This window comes from Varroa jacobsoni, unplaced genomic scaffold (genome assembly GCF_002532875.2).
Source record: "Varroa jacobsoni isolate VJ856 unplaced genomic scaffold, vjacob_1.0 scaffold_140, whole genome shotgun sequence".
Taxonomy (NCBI): Eukaryota; Metazoa; Arthropoda; class Arachnida; order Mesostigmata; family Varroidae; genus Varroa; species Varroa jacobsoni.
In genome coordinates this window covers 57,211-79,021 of record NW_019213042.1, presented here as the reverse complement: position 1 = coordinate 79,021, position 21,811 = coordinate 57,211, and the positions used below count along the sequence as shown (strand labels likewise).

At 42.9% G+C, this 21,811-nt stretch overlaps 2 protein-coding genes across 8 annotated transcripts in view; one reads left to right on the top strand and one right to left on the bottom strand.

Annotated features, from left to right (window-relative positions):
• The window catches only part of rnh1 (ribonuclease H1), a 37,109-nt gene extending 34,361 nt beyond the window's left edge, over positions 1 to 2,748 (bottom strand). Inside the window, exon 1 of the mRNA XM_086971908.1 lies at positions 2,629 to 2,748. The gene's annotated coding sequence lies outside the window, so the exon portion shown is untranslated. The remainder of the gene's footprint in view (positions 1 to 2,628) is intronic.
• Positions 2,749 to 2,831: 83 nt separating this feature from the next.
• Ptpmeg (protein tyrosine phosphatase Meg) overlaps positions 2,832 to 21,811 on the top strand; it is a 60,752-nt gene continuing 41,772 nt past the window's right edge. The window contains exons 1-3 of one of the 7 annotated variants that reach the window (XM_086971853.1): positions 2,832 to 5,034; positions 6,042 to 6,635; positions 19,744 to 20,894. In XM_086971853.1, coding sequence (XP_086827979.1) covers positions 20,448 to 20,894 — 447 coding nt within the window. In that variant the 5' untranslated portion in view covers positions 2,832 to 5,034; positions 6,042 to 6,635; positions 19,744 to 20,447. The other 6 variants (XM_086971870.1, XM_086971855.1, XM_086971860.1 and 3 more) reach the window with 6 other exon arrangements.

Genomic DNA, 21,811 nt, shown 5'->3' with positions numbered 1-21,811 from the left:
CTTTTTTTCCCACAAATATTAAGGATCCACGCGAACTTTGACCGTCTTTGGCACTGCGAACCTTGATAATGATGACTTCTATATTGTTATACTTTACCACTTATTAATCCTGCTGGTGGCCTTTGGAGGCAAAACCTATCCAGTAGCAGCTTCTAAGAAATTCTATCTTCCTTAAAATATCATTTAATTTTTTTTCAAAATTATATCATCTTTAAAAGGCATAAGTAAGTTACAAGTGTTATATTCCCTATAATAAATTTAAAAGTAAGAAGCACTTGTGTACTTTCATTATTCCTCGTTGAACTGAGCACGCACCAATTGATCTCATAGATACAAGTTAAAAGTAAAACTATTTTTGTCAGTTAAATTAATTGATCTAAAGAACAATTTATCTCAAATTTAGTGACGTATCAAATGTGTGAACTTCTTCTTCAATATTAACAAACTCCTAATTGTTTTCTCTTGGGTTGGCCAATATGTATCAATCAGGAGAATATCAGGATTTTGTAAAGTAAGCTATCATTGTGCAATGAGAATTTATTTTGGAACCACGTTCCTCAATCTTATGAATAGAATCTGACAAATAGAACAAACAGTGCAATATCCACCTTATTAGAGCAAAATTATTTTCAATAGTGATACTCAACCAGACCTATTAAGACTCGGAATGTCTATGAAGTTTCTGTCTATGAAGAACCTTTAGTAACTAAACCTCACGTTTAATAAAAAAAAAAAGTTTCTAGCTCTCACTCTCATAGTTTCTTAGATACTACGATCATTTAAATGGTACACTAGAAATTATCTACACGTCTAAAAGAATGCAATATACTTTACTTTACGATAAACTTTTAGGCTATATATGTATATATTACTCGATAATCCTAAGTATAGTCTCAAGTACAATAAGAGCGTTTATTTTGTCTTGACATTGTCTATATTTTATTAGCCACATAGACAATTGTAAGCGCAGAGAATTAAGCACATCTTTATGAACTCATCCAGTTTAAATTTAGAGATTTTTACTTTACAGGGCTAGAATTGGGAAAAACTGTGAAACCCCACCAAAAGCCTGCCATTAGGCGTGGCCCAAAGATGAGTTTCACCACAGTCCACTCTCAAATAAACGAATTGTTGAAAAAGAAAAATTCACACTGTTCCCACTAATAACATCGGATTATAATCTTCATCGTTAAACTGTGTTGGCCCTCTGTGTTGGCCCCTCTGTGTTGGCCCAATAAAGAGCATTACCGTAAAACTAGTCTAATATCTCATGATTTCAGCCAATGTTGGCCTCCGAAGAATCTAGGCTATTGAATAAAATATCTTTAATACATACTTTCTAGCATGTTGATTCTAACTTTTGACTAAGTAAGTGCACATTTACCTTATGACGATGTAGGTAGCACCTTCTTGCAACCGGAATTATAGTTGACATTGTACGATATCAATATCGTCATATCAAAGGCGTCTCTAACTCTGCACCGATAGGTATACAAAACCTAGATATTCTCAATTGTTTTCATATGACAACGGCAACAAATTTGCCCCCGTGATAATGCATTGGCAGCAGATTTACGCAGACAGGTGGGGGTAAAGAGGATTCAAAATCTAAGCATGAACCCACTTCGATCGTCGACTAAACAGGATAGAGATAAGTATAGCAATAGCTTTCTTTGTAAAGAAGACAGCTAAGAGTTGGATATGGAAAATTTGTTTATGGTTAACTCAGCAGAAAAACAATGGCCACTTTCGTACTGGAACATAAAGTGTTAAACATAAAGCAGATGATTGTCAAAGGGTGACAGGTCAGTGTATCATCTGCAGGAGGTTTGTTTTCATGTACAAGTCGTATGGGAACATACGCACTATTTCTTGGACTTCATATTGACGTGTGCAGGGTATGCAATGATTCCAGGACCGCGTGCTGCCTCGCTTCGACATGACTCAAGTAGTCATAGACGTGTGTCTCACCTACGTCTCTGTTTGAGTAACGCAAGTTATCAAAACAAAATGAAAACAATACAAGCAAAAACCATATGATAATGTAGTTAATCTACACGCACACACGACACTTCGATAGCAGCGAAGTATTTAGCTGACTCACAAAAGCAGGGACATAATATTTGCGCGCAGTACACAAATGAGCGTCGTAGGGTATTTGGTGTTGCCTAGAAAAGTTCCCACTCTCCAAGGAAAAATAAGCGTACAAATAGAGTGGTAGAATAGATACGAAATAGGACTTATTAAGAAGCTTTCTATTTTTTGAAAAATCCTTTGCCTATCAATAAAGTGTTGACCGCGATAATATCGGACCGATAAATTTATAACAATGTCTGTCCATAACTATGCAACTTGCTAAGTAATGTCAGATTAAAATATTTAAAATACAATATGAGTTAACTTCACAATGCTCCCTATATTAGCGCGAAGGCTAGAAAGATGACGAACAGCCAAGAGGACACGTTAACTTGCAGCTTCGACAAAAACTCATGCTTCCATGTCACCTCTAAACGTTTACGACAGGAAACTTGGGCGCAAACACAATCGTTATTTTACGGTGTTTATGTTTACGCTAATACGACGACCCTGCATGAATATGTTTGCCCACGCCGATACTGTTGGACTTACCTTGCAAGTACGGTAAGAAGCTTTCACCCGCCTGCATCTCTATCTCCCATTGATGTAACCGCATTATTTTGTCGAAGCTACTGCTAGTCCATAGCTATCTGTCTAGAAAGCCTGGAAAAACCCCGCCTATATTCGCTCGTAACAGCTGCAAAAGTAATCTTGCCGATCAACCCCCTCGCCGCCCCGCCCGCCCCCATTGAATAGACGGCATGATGAGTCGATTGATAGCACTTACTACAGTCTTTCGCTACGCGTGTTACTTTTCGGAAACCCCACACATATACCGCACGAACTAGACACACCAGGAGTAAACAACATAGCCGAAACGTATTTCGTCTCGCAAGGTTGTTTACTAATATTGAAAGCGATAACGCTCAATTGATGCCTCTGCGCAAATCGACGTACTTCCATCTGCTAGCATTGAAACTTCGGTGCTAGCTATAGTAACTCACGGCCATCTGGAATTACCCCGTCCTATACACGTTCTAGAAACAGCTGGAGACAATCAATTGGCAAGTCCAGGCCACACAATCGTTGAGGTCAGAGATACACTGCACTCGAAACAATCAAGGCTCAAACTTTTATTGGTAAACAAAAACACGCTGGCTTGTTCGAACACAACCAGAGACTATTAAACAAGAATACAGTCAATTAAAACAGTAATCCAGATTGATATTATGTGCTGAATAATGCTTAGAATCAACTTCCCTCTGAGAGAGTATAGAAATCGTGTTTTGCTCTTTCGCAGACGTCCGTCTTAGAGGCTCTAAAGTGTTTTCTAGCATTTAAAATCCATTGCGTTGCCGACGCCTGCAGATGCATAAACTAGTTCACAGCTAAATTTATCTAATGTTTATTTTTTTTTATCCGAGGGAACTCGGTAATGCTGCCATTATACCAAAATAGAGTACTGAATATTTCGTTACAAATTTTGTTAAAATAACAACGATCGCCGACAACTGGATAAAATTTTATGAAATAATTCCTCAAGTCAAAATCACTTGGCCATACGTACGATCAATTACCACTTAATCCCCATAATGCGTTTACCCACGACTAACAGGTGTCGTGTCAACAAAACAGTCTAAGGTGTGACATTTACGCCAGTTCCTATTTCGCAGCTCGGTTTTTTCTATTCTTGTTCGCCCCCCTGTGGCAATATACTTATTAATCCCTCTTTTTCACTCGACACTCCCGTAAATTAACTGCACTCGTTTCACACTCCGAATTTGACAACTTTCCCATCGTCTGTATCCAGCGCGCGCTCGTCGTTTCAAATCTCATTTCTACCTTCCTCTGTCCTCCGCCACCCGGCCCACTGATCTGAGCACCCCTTTTCGCCATCACCCACTGCGCGCGGACCGCCCGTATCACCCGCACTTTAAACATCTCCAGCAAGATCAGCGTCGTTCGCCATGTTCTTCAAGAATCATCACCGTCACCATCATCGGCATCATCATCATCGTCATCGTCATCATCATCACTGGTAGCAGCGGCAGCAGCAGCAGCAGCAGCGGTACGATCGACACCGTCGTATCGTCTGGGCTGTGTCGACTGTGAGCGAGCGAGCGAGCGAGCGAGCAAAGAGCTGCCGTTGCGGCCGCCACCGTAGTGAAAAGACGGAAGGAGCTCCCTCCAGCCAGTCGAACATCGCCGCCACCGCGGCCGCTACAGCAAGTAAGCCGATAAACGAAAAAGAAGATCCGAGCAGATCTTACGCTTTGTTCTCTCCGGCTCTTCGGCACGACGGCAGGCAGGCAGGCAGGCAGACAGGCAAGCAAGCAAGCACGAGTCACTGGCTGAAGTAGGCAATAGACAAACGGACGACGAGCGAAAGCTAACGGCAGCAGTTAAGTTTTGCTTGTAGTGGCAGCAGTCGTACGTAACAATCGTAGCTTAATGTCCGTCTGCTGCTGCTGCTGTTGCTGCTGCTGCTGCTGCTGCTGCTGCTGCTGCTGTGGGTTTGATGTTGTGTCCCATTGCTCGTGCTGCAGGCCGGTATCTTTTTCTGTGATGATGAGTTTTGTGGCAGCCGCTGCCGCTGGTGCTGCTCGCCATCGATGAAGCGTCGGTGGTCACTACTTCTGCGACTGCAACGATAGCGACAACAACAAGCGATTCAAGCCGCTGTGAATGTGTGTGCGTGTGCTATAAGAAAAAGAAGTGGCTTATTCAGCGAAGCTGCCATCAGTTGTTGTTATGTAAAACGAAAACAGTTACATAATAATAATCATATTAGTAACAATAATTGTCATTCATTATATAGATATGATATTTGACGACGAGTGACACACAAGACATAATCAGAAGTGCCGTGCTATAGCCAAGTGCCGTTATCCTTTCGAGAAGAAGCGGTAGGAGAAACAGCGACGAAGACTTATTGAAGTGCGACCAAGTAAAGAAAAGGTGATATACTACTACTGTTGGTTGTCAAGTTATAATCGTTATCGCTATCGTACCCATTATCGGCATCGCTGCTTCTGTGTGATCAGTTTTTTTCGTCATCCCGGTGCCATTTTTGTCACTTGTGTGAGTATATATATACGCACATATATATTATACATATATGTGTATGTATATATATATATATAAATACGCGTTCAGACGTGTGTGCGTGCGTGTAGCAAGCGCATAAGCAAAGCGATAGTCTGGTGGTAACTACAACTTCAATTATACGAGGCACGAGTACTAGCCAAACAGAAAAAGACTGTCAGTACATGGCTGCGAAGTAGTTGTGCCTGTGTGTCAGTGAGAAGTGCCTGTTTTCCGGTAATTTCAGGCTCGTTTTCTCTTCGGTCTCCTGACCGGCCACACTAGAACGTTGGGTGCAAGTGGGATTTTGTCAACTGTGTCCTTGATTATTCTATGATGTGTAAGAACATGTGGAAACGTGAGCAGGTATTTGTGTGTGTCTAATGATCGATCATCGACAGCAACCGACTAACGCTCTAAAGGGTAAAGAATCGAACGAAAAAATGTAGGGTTTTTGTGTATATAGAGCAAGTGCCGGGCGCTAGTACTTTGTTGTGTTTGTTTGGTTGCCCGGCTTAAGGGTGAGGTCCTAGACGAGTTCACTATGTGAAAAGCCAAGAATAACGTTAACTGTGAGCGTAGGCTCCGGACAGGTTTGAGTTTTCCCCACTCGTTTTCACTCCTAATCTTAGATGCAAAAATATAAGAAAAACCCGCTTTTACTTAAGTTGTACTTTGAATTAGAATATTACATGTGCTGGCTTGCGCCGTCCTTTGTAAAGCGATTTACTTCGTACTTAGTGGTGCTTGTGCTAAGTATCTGTGAGTGGACAAAATGAAAACCTCAATGGCTACCATTCAAACCTCTAAAAAACCGAACCACTTTTAGTCGGCTGCTGGCTCCATAGATTCATGTCATGTTATTTTTTGCTTTATCACAGGTTGTACGAGTATGATAGCTGGACAGTTTTCAAATCGAAGTGTTCCTCCACAGACCGTTATGTACCAAGCGGATTGTTGTTGTGTATAGCAAATACACGGTGTTGAGCGGCAGCGCGTACCGCGTCAGCCGTAATTGTGACGCTGGCGACGATTGACATTGTAAAAAACCTTTTCGGGCCTACGCATACGGCAACAAACTGGACGTTTCGTCGTCATCTTCATCGTCACCGTGATCCTCATCGTCATCGCCGTCGCCGTCGACGTCGTCGTCGTCGTCGCTGTCGTCATCGTCGTCCTCGTCGTTGTCGTGAGGCTTGCGGCACCTGTCTCAAAGAGGCAATACGCAAAACTGGAATGTGAGACTATAGCACTGAGAGTGGGTGTCTATCACGGGACTGATCTGCCCAGGTCTTCGAGAGTGGCGACGAAGGCTGAGTGTCAATGTTTCATGTTGGAGCAGGAAGCAACAACAGATAGAGACAGGCAGAATAAAAGCCGGAAAATAATTTAGAAGAATAAATGAGGCAAGCAAAAGAGCGCTTGCAGCAGACAAAGCTCAGGTGCCCTTGCTATCCGAGCAGGTCTAACTACAGGTCTGTAGGCATAAGGCTACGATTGCTTTATGTGTGCATAGAGGCGGTTTTGATTTGCTGTGTAACTAGCTACTAGTCAGTCAGCCTTTGAAATAACCTCAGCTACAGGCAGCTTCGAGTTCTTCACGCAGAGAAAACTGCCATTAACATATTCTTCGTTCACGTGCATCTCGAACGAGATACTGTTGCTGTATTGCTTGTACCTTACATTGGTCCTTGTGGTACTCTGCGGTTTCTATCTGCTCTATGTAGTGCCGAAGGCCAGAAACTACGGCATATAGTCACTCAGCCTCACTTAGTGTCCGTAGCTTCGTTGCTGGCTAAGGGTTGTTTCGGCCATTGATGCATATACATGCATACATGTATATATGAGATCCTATAAGCCTGTGACAGGAATGCATGTACAACCGTCTCATATTGAATGCACACTACGGGCGCTGTACACCATCGATGCAAGTGAAGTTCGTGTCAGATCCTAGCGCACGAGCCGCACAGAGTCGTACCGTGGTCAAATTACTTAAGTGAGCGCCCACTGATACTGGCGCCAGGCGACGAAATGCGGAGAAAATAGCTGGGTGGTGCGAGGCAACCGAACAAATTATGAAAACATTATAACATACCGACTCACGTAGTATCATCAGATAAATGCGAGAATCTGTTCGGTTGGCAATATTAGTCGAAGAAAGGTTATTACGTTTCAACTATTTTTGTAAAAACGAGCACCATCAGCTGGGCCGACATACATTCCGAGCCTACAACATTTATGACATAATATGGTATAGCAGATGTGCATGGCTCGGAATTGCTCATTCCATCTATGTCCATTCCATTCGCTCATCAAATAGCATCACGACCGGCAGTGAACCGATGCTGGTTGTGTTACTGTCAGATCTGCACACTCCACAAAGGCGTGTAGGCCTAGACCAGATTGATGAATACGATCGTATGGAGCTGACGATAGTATTAGTTTCTTATTCATGAGGAGACATTGATGGTCAGAGCAACCGTCACGTTCATCGGGATGCCAACTATATTCTGCGGATTATGTTCGAGGTCTAAAGAAGCGGTCTCTAGTATACGATTTTATGAGTATGTGGATAGCCGTGCCTCTGAGTACCTCTGTTCCACTTCTTCGATCGTCCGTGCCGTCGGTCAGCACCGAATTGCTGCTAGAGACGATTCATCCAACTTCCGCTAGCTGGATCCTTGTTAAGGCTCCTCTCTACCCTCGCAGTATCGATAGAAGCCGTTTTGTTTGCATCGGTAATAGCTGTCACTTAGAAATGGCCTTGTATCGGACCACGGCAGTGAGGTACTGTCCAGCCGACCATTGGAGCCCGGAAGATGCTCCACCTCGGCAGCACAACAACGGAGATCCACCGTACACTAAATGTGGAGGATTTTTCGTGCTGTGCAAATGAATAGTCATATTTATAGACAGAGGTACATAATCATACAAAGTATAATCACCGGCCAGAAAACAACAGCAGTACATTCTAGAAAATATAAAAGGTTTACGTTGTTTAAGTGCGGAAAAAAAAAACAGAATAGTCAAAAGCCGATGCAGGTCTCGTACGCACTTAACAAGTTAGTTATTATTGTGCATTAGGACGATTCGACAGTATCGGTTGATTTGCGCCTAGCGCCTTTTACTACTAGTAGTTCGTTTTAAGTCAGAACGTTCAGATAGCGCATAAGTTATCCATCGTGACGATAGCGGGCGTTTGTTACACAGCAACTTAGCACAGGCACAATACAGCCAGTGGAAAAGAGATAGTTCGGATGGTCACATGTAGCAGTTTACTACAATCCTGAACAAAAAAGCTTCAAAAGTAGTTCTCTCATTTGCCTGTAGTAATGAGTGAGGTCACGATGATAGTGCGCTTCCGCATGTTCAAGTTGCACCTAGTTTTTGGAATTACAAGCAATCATAAATCCTCTTCAATATCTCAAACTCTAGAATTAACAGAAAAAAAAAACATTGAGTTATCGCGATCGACTGGGCAGCCAAGCATCAGGTTGAAAGCAACTACGGATTATTACTTCATCGATGCATACCTGTGTGAATAAATGAAGTTTTTTATATTTGTTCGTTGCATAAGTTTGCAGCGGTTCTAATGAGTTCTATGAAGTTCTAATGAAAACCATTTTTGCCTGGACAACTTCAATCAATGGTCTATTGGCCATTGTTAACAGCGACTCTCGCTTATCGTTCGGGCAGCCTTTGAATTTCATTTTTGCATTAGTTGATGTATTTGCGATAAACTAATCGATATTTTGGATTTTTACACTTTTTTAAAACATAGAATTCTTCAAACTCCGTGAGTTTTGTCAAGAAAAATTTGATGGCAGCGAGGAACAAGGTTGGTTTTATAAGCTGAGTAAGGTAACATGCCTCGGTATAACTTCAACAGCTTTTGGCAAGCGCCTAAAAAGTGTGAAGTCGGGCGTTGTCATGGCAAAGCCTGACTCCTTTCCTGTTGACCATAGTCGAGCGCTGTTTTTGAATACTAACACATGCGCTAAACACATGAGCCGTTCTTGGCAGTAGACTCAACTAACGGTTTGATTGTTTGAAAGAAGTTCATAGAAGACTACACCTATGTAATCTCATCGATATATCGTATCATTTTGCTTGAATAGCGTTCAACGGTTCTTTTAACAGCGCTACCAAGCTATGACCATGATTTGTTCTGAGTGACGCTACCTTTCACTACCTACTTTATTCGATGGTGGTTGGTCGAATCATTAGGAACTCAGACATGTCTACTCGATGGACGTAATCGTTACTTTGACGCGACGATTTGAATGTTCCTCTATTTGCTACAAGCTGGCGAAGGCCCAAATCCAGTAGGGCGAGAATTTCAGCGTCGTTACGTGTATTGTTTTCAACGCTGAAGTCACCACTTCAAAAACGAACAAAGTACTTCTTGACTGTGTGGTCAGCTGTCGTATTCGGTCCATGCACCATATCTTGGGTTACATTCAGTTTTCTTCATAAATAAAACTCCAACATCGGCTTTAAGTGCACTTTTAGCATCGCTGCCTTCGGGGGCTTGTGAAACCTGCAACGTACTATTAAATCAAGCGCAGCACCAAAAGACAACCGGAAATAACCCTGCAAGTATAGAGAAGCAAAGTAATCTTTCTGAAAGCAAACTTTATTTGTGGACTTGAAATTTAAACCGATTAAAAATCTGAGAATGCCAAAACTTAACTTGCATATGAATTAGCAGCTGCAAGCGTGCCCATGCAATTTCGCTTTTCGCAGCGGTTCTTTTCACTCCTCGAAAGTTGTTCGACAGTCTCAGCGGCCTTTCAATGGTGTTCACCGCAACACTAGGTCTTCGGTGTTTTCCGTCCCTTCTACGGTCCGAATATGGCGACTTACTGGCAACAAATGTGGCCTGCCCCTAATGGAGATTTAGCCTCGTCCTGCGTCCTCTACAAACTAACAGAAATCGATTAAACAGACAACGCGGCAGGTCACAACGTCTCGCTCGCACAGGTCCGGTGAGACGCAGATCGCGTTGTTACCACAAAATTATGAAAGATTAGGGCATCGGTCGGAAGCTGGGAACATATCTGCTAGCAGCTAGGGCTTTTATGCCGTAACCGAATCCGAACTAGCAGCTGTTTAATAAGTATATTTGGACCTAAAACAATATTATAGAGTAAATAAGTCTAATGAAAGTAATTTTCCATATATAGACTCATTGATCTGTCTTTTGATTTAGTAAAGCTGGTCTGGTAGCAGTCTTTTTTCTGCGGTTTACAATATTCTATATTTATCACTATTCACAGTGGGTTCTCTCTTGCTTCACGTTATCCGTGACTTACTCATTGCATCGAAATGCGCAACTTGGCAACATTATACTGCCTGCTCTTGATTTCGTATTGTCAAGCAAATGTATCTGCATTTATTTCTATATACATTTATACGGAGTATGTTAACAATCAAGCGGTGTTCAAATGGTAGCGAATATTCTTCGATATACTGGCTATAATTTTATTTTTTTTTTATGACAGGTCACATAAAAACAATTTGTAGAAGAATGCAAGTACGTCTAGTTTACCGTCCTTGTCTACACACGCTCACACACACACATACACACACACACACTTACTCACACACACCCATAAAACAGCAGTTAGCGACTCCTTTCGGAGGATAGACGATACTCGTTTGTAATTGAACACACACAAGTAGATCGACACTTTTATCAACATCCACGATGTAATATGCGGCCATAATTAGCCTGCTTGTTACCTATTAGTTTTCTAACTGTTACAACCATCGCTACGTTCACCAGATTTGTTTTTTTTTTTTAAGCTGGCTATGTCCTTGCTTTTGTATGTATGATATAGTATATCTGATATGTATGACCATTGAATTGGTCGTCCGTATTTCTGGGCTGTCGTCGCTCTGCCTGCTGCTATGGCGAGACTGACACCCGGCCCTCGGTGCGGGCGAATAGCCGACCGACCAGAAGTACTGACGGGGTTGCAGGCGGGCAAAATCTACAAGGGCAGACAAAACACTGGTCCACTTGCTTTGCATCTTGGCAAAGGGTACGAACAGCGACAATATCTGTACCAACAGCTGGCCATTGGTCGCGGGTTGACTGATTCACGACAGATTAGCCCCTTCCATTTCCTGTAGTCAGCTAATATAACATCTGCAGCTTAACTGGCGGCAGTTGTGCTGATGCTGACAGCTGCTGTAAGATGTGTGGGCCAGCGCCCCCCGAGGAAATAGATTGCTTGTGGCGACTGAAAATGTTTGGCCGAGATGCTACCCCTCATCCCCAGCCCACGACTCAACGATGATTTAGTGGTCCAACAAGCGCCTACCTGCCCGCTCGCCCGTCCAACATCCGATTTAGCTTGTAGCGGATCTCCAGCGTGATGAACAGCAACAATATCTGGAAAAGAGTGATATGTTATTAGCTAGGCTCGAGTTATTGATTTCCATTAAGGTTTACCTTTATCTTTATATAATGTTGAAAATATACTAAACGAAGATGCGGATGTCAGTCTTTATTAAGGGCCGTTTATTTATTTTGTTTGTTGTGTTGTCAAGGTGTCATACATAACATGTTGAACGTCTGGATCTGGATTGTACCGTCCCTGCATAAATTGCCCGCAAATAGAATAACATTCTCCATGTCAGTATCTTGTGCATGACCTATCGGAGGTAGCCTTAGAAGGACGAATTTTTTTAACGCGATAAGCAAAACATCAAAGAGAAATAACCAACACACGAAATACGTTGATGTACCAAACTCTCCTGATTTTTTGGGTTAAGGTAGCCACTTGGCATTCATAACAATGAATGGCTAATCTACCGTGTACAGCGTTTAATCCTATTCTGCAACGCTGGACTAAATTTTGAAGCATTTACTATGAGGCAACAATGCGAAAGTTATTGAGCCTCAGCTAACTGAGCAAAAGCAACGAAGAGATAATTATAAAGGGGCTAGACAGTGTTAGTAGTAGCCGTAAGTGTTATTAAAACGCTAAAAAAGGTACTATTATCTATTAGGACTGTTGTAGTTTCGGCCTATTCGATCCGAATCATTATCTACGTGTATCTGTATAATGAAAAGTAATGGGGGTAGAAATTTGGCTGTATAGCTTGACGGTCTTTCTGGCTGTGTGAAAGATGGAAAACACACAAAAATTGCATCCGATTAGGTTAGGTTAGGTTAGGTCAGGTGTTTGGTGGCTTAGAGCCAGATTTTAGCATAATTCTTGTGGGAAGGTACCATGCGAGTTTCTGCCCGCTGTATATATAGCTGCGAATGCTAGCAGTAATCGAAGAAGCCCTACTCCTATACCAGTAGAAGTAATTACTGAACAAGAAATGCCTTATTTCATACGTGAACATATTGTCACTAATATGGACAAAGTATCGTTTTTTGTTTTATTAGAAGGCCAGCTATCGGTGAGTCTAATATAACGCCAAAAAAATGGCTCTTAAAGTCAACGGCCGTCCAACTTATCTAATTTTCAAGTTGCGTGGTTAAGAAAAGTTTGGCCTTAAAAGTGTAAATATTCCTTGTTCGTAACAGATGCTCGCCTAAAATGTGTGTGTTTTTTTTTTAGTTAACATTATCATGATTATTGTTGTTGTTGTTGTTGTTGTTGTTGTTTGGTCCGATTTGCCCCATTTACTGAAATGGTTTTCGTAAAATGGAAGACCCGTAAAAAAAAAAGCAAGTGATGATATTTACCAAAAACTGTAAAACCGGATCTTTTGACCATAGTGAGCTCACGCTTCGGTAAAGACAGTTATTATTGAAAAGCTCATTGAAAGGTAAGTTGATTCGAGGAGCAAAATTGAAACTATGATAGCATCTACTAATAAAATATGGAGTCTTATCGTATTCTGCGCTCTGTTTAGCCTAACTTGTTGCTCGGATCAAGCAAGCGTAGTTGATACTGTTATTATTATTATCGATTTTTGCGCAGATCATGATAATATATTGATATGCTACGTTGAAACAAGTTTTGTATATTGAATATAAATAGGTCGTACACGAGCAAACCACATAAAAGTGATCCTGCTGAGAAGGGCTGCCCTTTCGTTTGTGGCAATTAGCGTTGCTAAAGAACTCTATCACCAGTGGAACGATTCCCTTCCCTAATCGTTTAAATCTTCCCGCCTGTGCCCCACATCCCAAATTGATATTTAAATATAAAAATAAATTAAAATTTTACGTTTCCTTTTCAACGCGTTAGCCTTGAGTGCGCTCTATCTATGCTGCCCATTTACCTGATAATCTGGCTGATAATTGTTACGATATAGAAATATTTCATTGAGCAAATCTCAGTGAATTCGGCTAATTCGTATAAGTCTGCGTTGACCTAACATGTACCCTCCTATCTGGACGCGTAGCTCCAAAAGCACGACCAACATCTATTCAGTCTTTAGTTTTCTATTTTTGTCCTAAGCTATTCCTAGCACTCTAGTTTCCATGCACAGCGTAAATCATGCACATATTCAGCTAGAAACTAGCACTCTTCATCGAGCGATGAATGCTTTAAATTGGCGAATCAGTCATTTAACCACAACATGGCGTGTCAAGTGGGTTAGGGATACTGCGCGGCTAATGAATGCTACGTTCTTCACGAGGCTCGCCTCTGTCTTCGTTCGTATTGATTTTATAGTCAAATTTAGCAAGGTCAGCTTTGACCGGAATGCGCGCGTTGCGCGAGCGGTTCAAAATGGTCGGCGCTGCGACCATGCCTGTCGCTATGGCCGAAGCTGTCAAATCATACACGGTGTATCGGGGAATAGTTTTTACATCAATGTGTCCGTCAAGCGCTACTAGACCGAATTGAACCCGTCTAGTCCACGTCGATTTTTATCGCTGAAAAAAGCCTCCTGGTAGGACAACCGACTGGTTGACAAGAAGAACTCTAGCCGCCCTTCTCAGCTATAGCCTCTGTCAATAAAAGTTGCGTCGCATGTATATATACATACATGCATGCAGGCTAAGATCGGTATTATCAAACTAAACATGTATACGGGCACAACATAATAATTATTTCACTTTCGCAACTCTGGCAACAGGAATGAAGGGGAGACGGCTTTGCTGGTCGAACGCGACCAATTCTTCAGTAGCAGGCATTAAGGCCAGACCTAGCAGAACTTCTAAAGCCGACTAATTAAAGAGATGCTGTTACTGCTGGTTTGTCGTGTTCATGAAACTGGTGGAGGTTATTTATTAAATATCTTCGTATCACAATGTTTTGTCTATAAGTTGTTGTCGGTAACAACGTCGCTGATAGCGTCACGACCGACGATCGTTTTGAATGTTCTGATTAGGATTCAAAAATCTAAGACGTGTTGAAGCTGACCTACTGCACCCGATGGCGCTGACACTTGGGAAATGTATTCCAGGCTGGCGAAAAAACTTAACAGTCCAACTTACACTTAAACGATAAATTATTCTCTATATAGTGAAGAAGACCTTGAACGAGTTTTTCGATACAAGCAAACGTCTGCGTGAACTCGTTATGTCTATGCTTCGTATTTTCAAGTGGTATGACATTGGCATATCTCCGCTTTATTGCGGTTTTTACCGAAATAAAAAACAGCCGACAACAGTAACGACACAGCAAGAAACGGGTCCCAGCTCAATCACTATCGTCATGCAAATGATGCTTTAGTCAATTATCTGGCAGTTATTTTCTCTATGTGTGCACAATGCAATACTTACGAACTACATAATTACCAGTTGACTGGTTTGCCGTAGCTTAATTGCCTCTCAGGGGTGGTCCCGACTGTCGTTCACTCATTTCTTGCTAAGGTTCTTCGTCGTTTAATCTTCCATTGTCGCTGTTTAAACAAAACGAAAAATGCGACGAGTGCCAATTAAATCACTACGGTAACTCACGGTTAAAACAATATAAGCCATCAATCGCTCAACTATCTGGCATAGGCTTTCCTCATTCTTCAAGTCAGCTGTAGGAAGGATGCTAAGCATTGTAGCAGCTACGGTGGTGCGATAGATATAATAATAATAACGGTTCAGTCGCAAGTGAACGACAACAGAAAGCAGATGCAACAACCAGCTGATAAACGCTATTGCGTTTTCTGTAAAAGTGCCCAGTGTTCTGTTGATCGCGCTTTTCGTTTGTAACGCGACGCCGTCGTGGTGACTACGCCCTTCGGACGCGTAGCTCCACTGTCAGATTTAAGTGGATATAAAAAAGATCACAATGGGAGCAGCAGTAGGCCGATATTTGCCGCTCTGCAGTGGCCGTTATCATTGCCACTGCTGCCACAGTAGGATCCTCATCTTCACGCTATGACAATTCAATCTGGACTGGCACGCTCGTGATCGAACAGACGGTTGGTCGGCGACAGCGTTTGCGGCAGATGTGGATGCGGACGCTATAGTGGCTCAGACCAAGTTCTTGGCATCAACGTATGCTTGCATCTACCTATGTACTCGTGTATCTGTCCATATACGGCGGCTTTCGGGGTGAGTCGTTGTGAGTTCCGGCCGCAGACTTACCCCCCGCTCTCCATTCGTTTGGCGGCTGGCTGCTTTTGGACGCTTTTATTTATAAGTTATTTTTCTTTTTCGGGTTTTGTCTTTTTTTTTTCTGTAAAAAAGAACGCTAGCCAACGAATTGCGGAAACCTATGGAGACGGAAACGCTTTGTGTATGATGCTCTACTATGTATGTATGCATTAGGGGTTATGCCTGTGCACAAATTCTTGTGCAGCTCGCAGTAGATTACTTCTAATAGACCACAACGAGCGCCAATAGCAGCGGTGGCCGCTGAAGGCGTTTCACTATACAGTCCGCGATCGCCTGTCTAAATCGTTTGTTGTTATGCAAATACTCTCATTGCGGGCCTACTACACTGCCAGAAGCGGCGAAGAGTAACAGAAAGATGGCTTTGCGCCATTTCGAAACGATGAGAAAGTTGAATTAAACAATTTGTGTGATGTTTTCTTTTTACTGATTGTGTTGTGTTTGTTTTACATATACACACACAACTCGTGCACGGTATGTGTAGGTGATACTGTTGATCGATGCGGGCGCGTAGCAACAGAGCGTGTTATTAATGGTCCAGGGGTAAGGGTAGCTTTACGTGGGTGAATAAAATCGAATCATTGGAAATTAGGATTTCTTCTAAGCAACAGCGTAGCCTTGTTTGATCATCCAGTCGAGAGGTACGTTTGTTACCTGAAATTAATTGTTGAGTTTTTGGCTGTCCGCAGAGTCAAAAATATTGAGACGCAAAAAATTGCAGACGCGTTTTCATGCAATTCGTAGACGCGGACCCAATCTAACGGCGCGACGAAACGATTAAGCAGGTCATGCGATGAGCCCCTTTGATAATAATTTGAAGTACTAAACTAGGCGATTTAAAAAAAAGATGTGCTTATTATTCTGACTGCATAACACGATTTATCTTGACATATGTTACAAAACAGGTGCTAGGTGTTTGTTACAATTGTCAAAATGTTTGCGGTAGATGCGTGTTTATACAATGTGAAGTTCTTACCTCTTCTGTTTTATGTCCCACTACGTTTCCTCACAATAAAGATTTGGTTGCATTTCAAGCGCATCTTTTATCCCGCTCGCGACCCCATATAGCCGGCGGTAGCATTTCAGAATAACAATAAAAATTATTATTGTAATGTTATATTTTTAATCAAATGGCAGTACAAACATGCCCTGCCATAGTATATGTAGAGACTAGGTTGGTAATCAGCACGCCGCAGTCATCACGGTAAAAGGTCAACAAAATAGCTTTGTGCGCCAATGCTCCACAAAACGATGTCGTATAGGAGTACTCAGGCCTTCAGAATTTCATGGATGTACCCCCTGTAGACACACAGCCGTAGCGTCTTTCTTCGGCGCCGACTTTCCTTCGCGGTTCCTTCGCGTTCTCTGCTTAGCTTGACTCTTTCCAGCCATCTGCTGATGTCGGCCATCTTCGTTCATCTTATCGCCATCATTTCATCAGCTGCTGCTGCTGCTGCTGCCGTCGCATCGTGTGCGTTGTGGCCGTTAGCGCCGGACAGAGTGGGTGGGGCTGCTCGCGATAGAGGAATGAACAGACGAACGAGTTTGCCAACCTATTGACCGCCGCAGAAAGCTCTATTCACAGCGCCCGGCAACGTTTTTTGTCCCGTAATCTCTTTCTCCCTCTCACTCGCAGCCGTTATCTCGGCGGTCCCGACTACGTGCGTTCAGTATATAACCTAACTTAATCATCGGTGCTTACCGACTCTATCCGATATACATACACGAAGGACAAAAGAGAAAACCGCAAAAATGGAAAAGCAGAGGAAAGGAAAAAAGGGGGAAAACTAGTTGCTGCTGCTGCTGCTGCTGCTGTATTATAACGTATAACGGATACAGAGGTTAATCATGATCACGGGTACTGAAAGAAGAGATTCCCCCAAGGCAGCCTTTTATAGTCATAATATTGGGACTTGTTAATGCATTATGATGATGCTACTGCAAACTGAAACAGTATTGTAGGATGCCATAGCATAGTTGGTGTTCTGGCAGGTCATAACATCCGACTGGGGTGTGCACCTCTCATCGTTTTGTGGGAATTCACGGAGTACGTAGCACCACTGTGCACGAGAAATCGAGCGTACACGTCTGTGATTATTTATCATGTATCTCTAGAGGTTTCTTTCTGCTGTCCTCTTCGCAGTTTCGTGATATTCTATTTTTGAATGTTGACGATCAGATTTTAGCCGATGTTAGGATTGTTACCAATGGGCCATGAGGAGTGATGGTGACAGAGAAAACGATGCATTCTCTACACAACGACAATGGCATGAGACGTCGCATAAGCTAGCGACTATTGTAGGTCTTTGATGAACTACGACAATGCGTAAAGTTGAGCCTATTGGCCTAGCTGGACCGAAAGAAGAGAGGACAAATAAGTAGAGAACTGCTGGTAGTACTAGCGTTGTTGAATAACAACGAAAACAGCAAAAATGTACGTAAACTAAAATCAAATCAGTTCGAGTAATAGGATTCATACGCTACATATGTTATATATATATGTATATATCTAACTACCGTTGAGCGTGAATGTATTGCTTATACCTGATTTCGTTAATGTGTTTGCTGGGCACATTTCACTGATCGATTCTGTACCTAAACTGTGCGTCTCATCCATAAAATTCAACCGTTTTGTAATAGCGTAGAAACAGAATGTGAAATTTTCCTACATATGACAATATGGAGTATCATCATGACTCAAACACAACTTGCAAAACATATCTAGGTCACGTTTTTACATTTGATTATTTAAATTTCGGGAAAAAATGATCTCATGCGAAAAGAAGTTGTCACTCATAAGAGTTGTAACAATCTGCGAAGGTCACCTCTGAGACCAGCTGAGAAAATCGACGAGTACGAATTAAGGAATATTGAATCGGTGAATAGGTTGCCATGGCTGCAGGTAGTTGAAAATGACAAAAGTAGCCCGGCCAGTTCAGGAACCCATAGCTAGTCCTGCACCAGTCGTCTACTTCTTTTAACTAGAAAAGCTTTTATGGCTTTGTGTTGAAACAGTGAACGTACTACGCTGAACTTGAACGAGTAGTTGCACTAAATTATGCAAAATTGATTAAACATAGAAAAACTTGGGACTAAACCGCTCGTTTATTCACAGTAGAGTAACATTTGTCGGGGAATCACACGGCTTCCTCCAGACCGACGTTCCTCGAGCCGCTAAAGATCGAAAGAGCAGACGAACAAGCCAAAATTCAGTATCCAGTTCACATAACGTATTCTTGTACAACTAACTAAATGCACGGTAAAAACGTACGGGCGATAATATTGTTGTTTACTATACATAGTCATGCGCTTTACTGACACATATTGTTCCGTATCGAAATGGTAAATAAAATTATTACAACGAAAAAGGCTTCTCTCCAGACGATGTTTTCCGCAGGATGTTGATTTATAGGAACTTAAAGGTGTCCTGTTGAAGGGCTCAAGGGTTCCGAAGCATTCGTGACTTAACTAAATATGGGACTGGTACTAACTAAATAAATGTCTGCGAAAGGGTAGACGACATTTCAGTTTGTCGCAGCAATGTCTCCACGCCATAAATGCATATTTCTGGCTTACTTCCATTATTTACCATTTATCTTTGTTTGTTTAATCCAGTGTTGCTTAGTGGCAAGCCGCAAAACTCGTTTTGCCATAGGTTGATGCCGCTCGCACAGTTATCCGAAACCCTTTTAGCTCTTTGGCCTATCATAGCATGATTTTTCCGACCTGCAAAAGGCCGTGAATGCTTATTCGACGTTTGATAGCTAATACTGATTATTTGAGGAAACCAAATAATGTTCTACGATATTAAATTGAATACTAAAGTTTTGCCGAATAAACTATTTACCTGACCTATAGCAGAACTTACCTTACAATGTTGGATGGAGAATACATAACCCACTAAGCGTTTAATGAAAATTTAAAATGTTGTCAAAGTAAATCATATCTAAGTAAAATATTTGCTTTAAAACACACCCGTTCGAAACTGACAGTGTTTTTGAAGTACTTGAATTCAAGCATCAGGCTTACTTTGTGTTTTGCGATCGTTACAGATGGTTTGAGTGCGCCGCAGCCATCCGAAGTGAAGATCGAGTTCTCCTGCTAATTTAGTCAGCAAAAAGCCCACACCGACCCACAACCAGTTTGACCACTGATCTGTTTATGACCATTAATGGTTTACTGATGGTCGCTCTTGCTAAGCTGATCTGACTCTGCTCTGTACCCATGTTCAGTGCAATGCGGCGTCCTATGCAGTGTGGTCTGTAAGCGACTCCGGGATTTGTACCAGCTGCAGTGCCCTATACAAGTCCGTAACCATCGTGGTAGAAGGGTTAGCGAGGAACGCACCGTATGCTGTGTGGAGCAGGGTCATGATTGGCCAGCAGACGCCACGACCGCGTATCCCGCATCTCCTTGCACCTGATTCAGGACTCTCATCGTCAGCAGGACCTCCTGTCGCTCGACATTGGTCGGGACCACCCGTCAACGAAGCGGACCGGGTGTCGGTGGTGGCTATAGCCACATCGAACCAGCAGCTTGCTGGTGCTTTGAATTTTTTCATCCCCCCATACGATTGTGCCCCACGTGACGGCTGCTGTATTAGCTGTTGTTGAGGGGAAGCGCAAGACGTGGGTGGGCGGGGTGGGTAAGTACTGGTAGTGGTAGGCGTGGCAAACATCTACCTCCGTGTTGGTGGTGATAACTAGGCTCAAGGCCGCGGCTGCGGTTCACACCAGCAGCTGCCGCCGGGACGAGCATGTCATCGTCGCATGCCTCTTCACACCGGAGACCCGGTGCGACGTCGCTGCTTCGGGAGCTGCGAGGCACGCTTCGGCTGCCGGCGACCGGGACCCGTAACAGCTACCATGTGTCGCTATCCGAGGAGCGCCATCAGGCCGCACAAACGACAGCTGCAGCGACGGCAGCAGTTGCTAGTACTGCAGGTAGTGGCACAACAAGTGGTGCCGGAGCAGGCGATTCAAGGCCGGGAGATGGCACCGCCAGCGGTACGTCCGATCTACAACAGCAGCAGCAGCAGCAGATGGCCACCGTCGGTTCAGTTGCTTGTAAAGAACAACAGTTACAACACGGATCAGGAAATGGACATTTCAACAATAAAGCCACCACGACGGCGACGCTGCAGCAACACCTACTATCACATCTGCATCAGGAACAGCAACATCAAAATGGCTTCCCAAGTAAGGTAAGTTAATGATGAAGGCGAAACTAGCACACAAACAAATGAATCGGAATCGGAGAAAGGCTATAGGAAAAGAATACAATTGGCGAAAACTCACTGTGGAATCTTTTTCGAAAATTGGGGACTTTCTTATGAATGGACCGGCAAATAGTTCTGTTTTAGATGGAACGTTTGGCAATGGCAAACGGATAGTGCAACACATCCGTTATGGGCATGGGTATGGCAGGACATCTTTATACAAACAAAGCGCTGTTGGAGTCCGCTAGCCTTCTGGCCCTTATAGTTTTGCACTATACTATATGCATTCGATTCAGCGAATAAAACGAGAGACAACATAACCTGCATAACCAAGACCAATAAAGTCCAGGTTTGGTCGTCGTTCTTCTGGCTTCGATCGAGAAGGACAAAATGATCTAGAAAAAAAAAAGTATAAAGGCTTGGAACAGTGACGTTTTTACGGATCTCTTTGAAGATTGCTAAGAAGTCAGGAAATCTATCTATTATCGTTTCGCTATTGGTAAACTACTGCCCTTCTTAGGAGCGTGCGGCTCGCACCTTGCACTACACGGAAAAAATCCGGCAGTTGTTAAGCCAGTAAAAGCCGCAGATAGCGAAATGAGCAGGTACATGAAGGGGTTGCTTTTCCACCTGCACCGTTTTCTCTTTCCTACCGGCCAGCCACCATGAACATGATCCAGTTTGTTTGCACATTCTTGAAAGGGTCGACATATAGAATAGACATTTTTGTGACGCAAGCACGATGCACGCAGTACAAAAATCTCACGGGAAATAGGAGACTGCTAGCAGGCAGTTGGATCTCACCAATGACCAAGAATAGATGAAGTGTCTGTGCGAGATTGACGACTACGGTCTTTTTTTTTTCGTTTATATAGACTCTTCTGCTACAGGACGTAGCAACG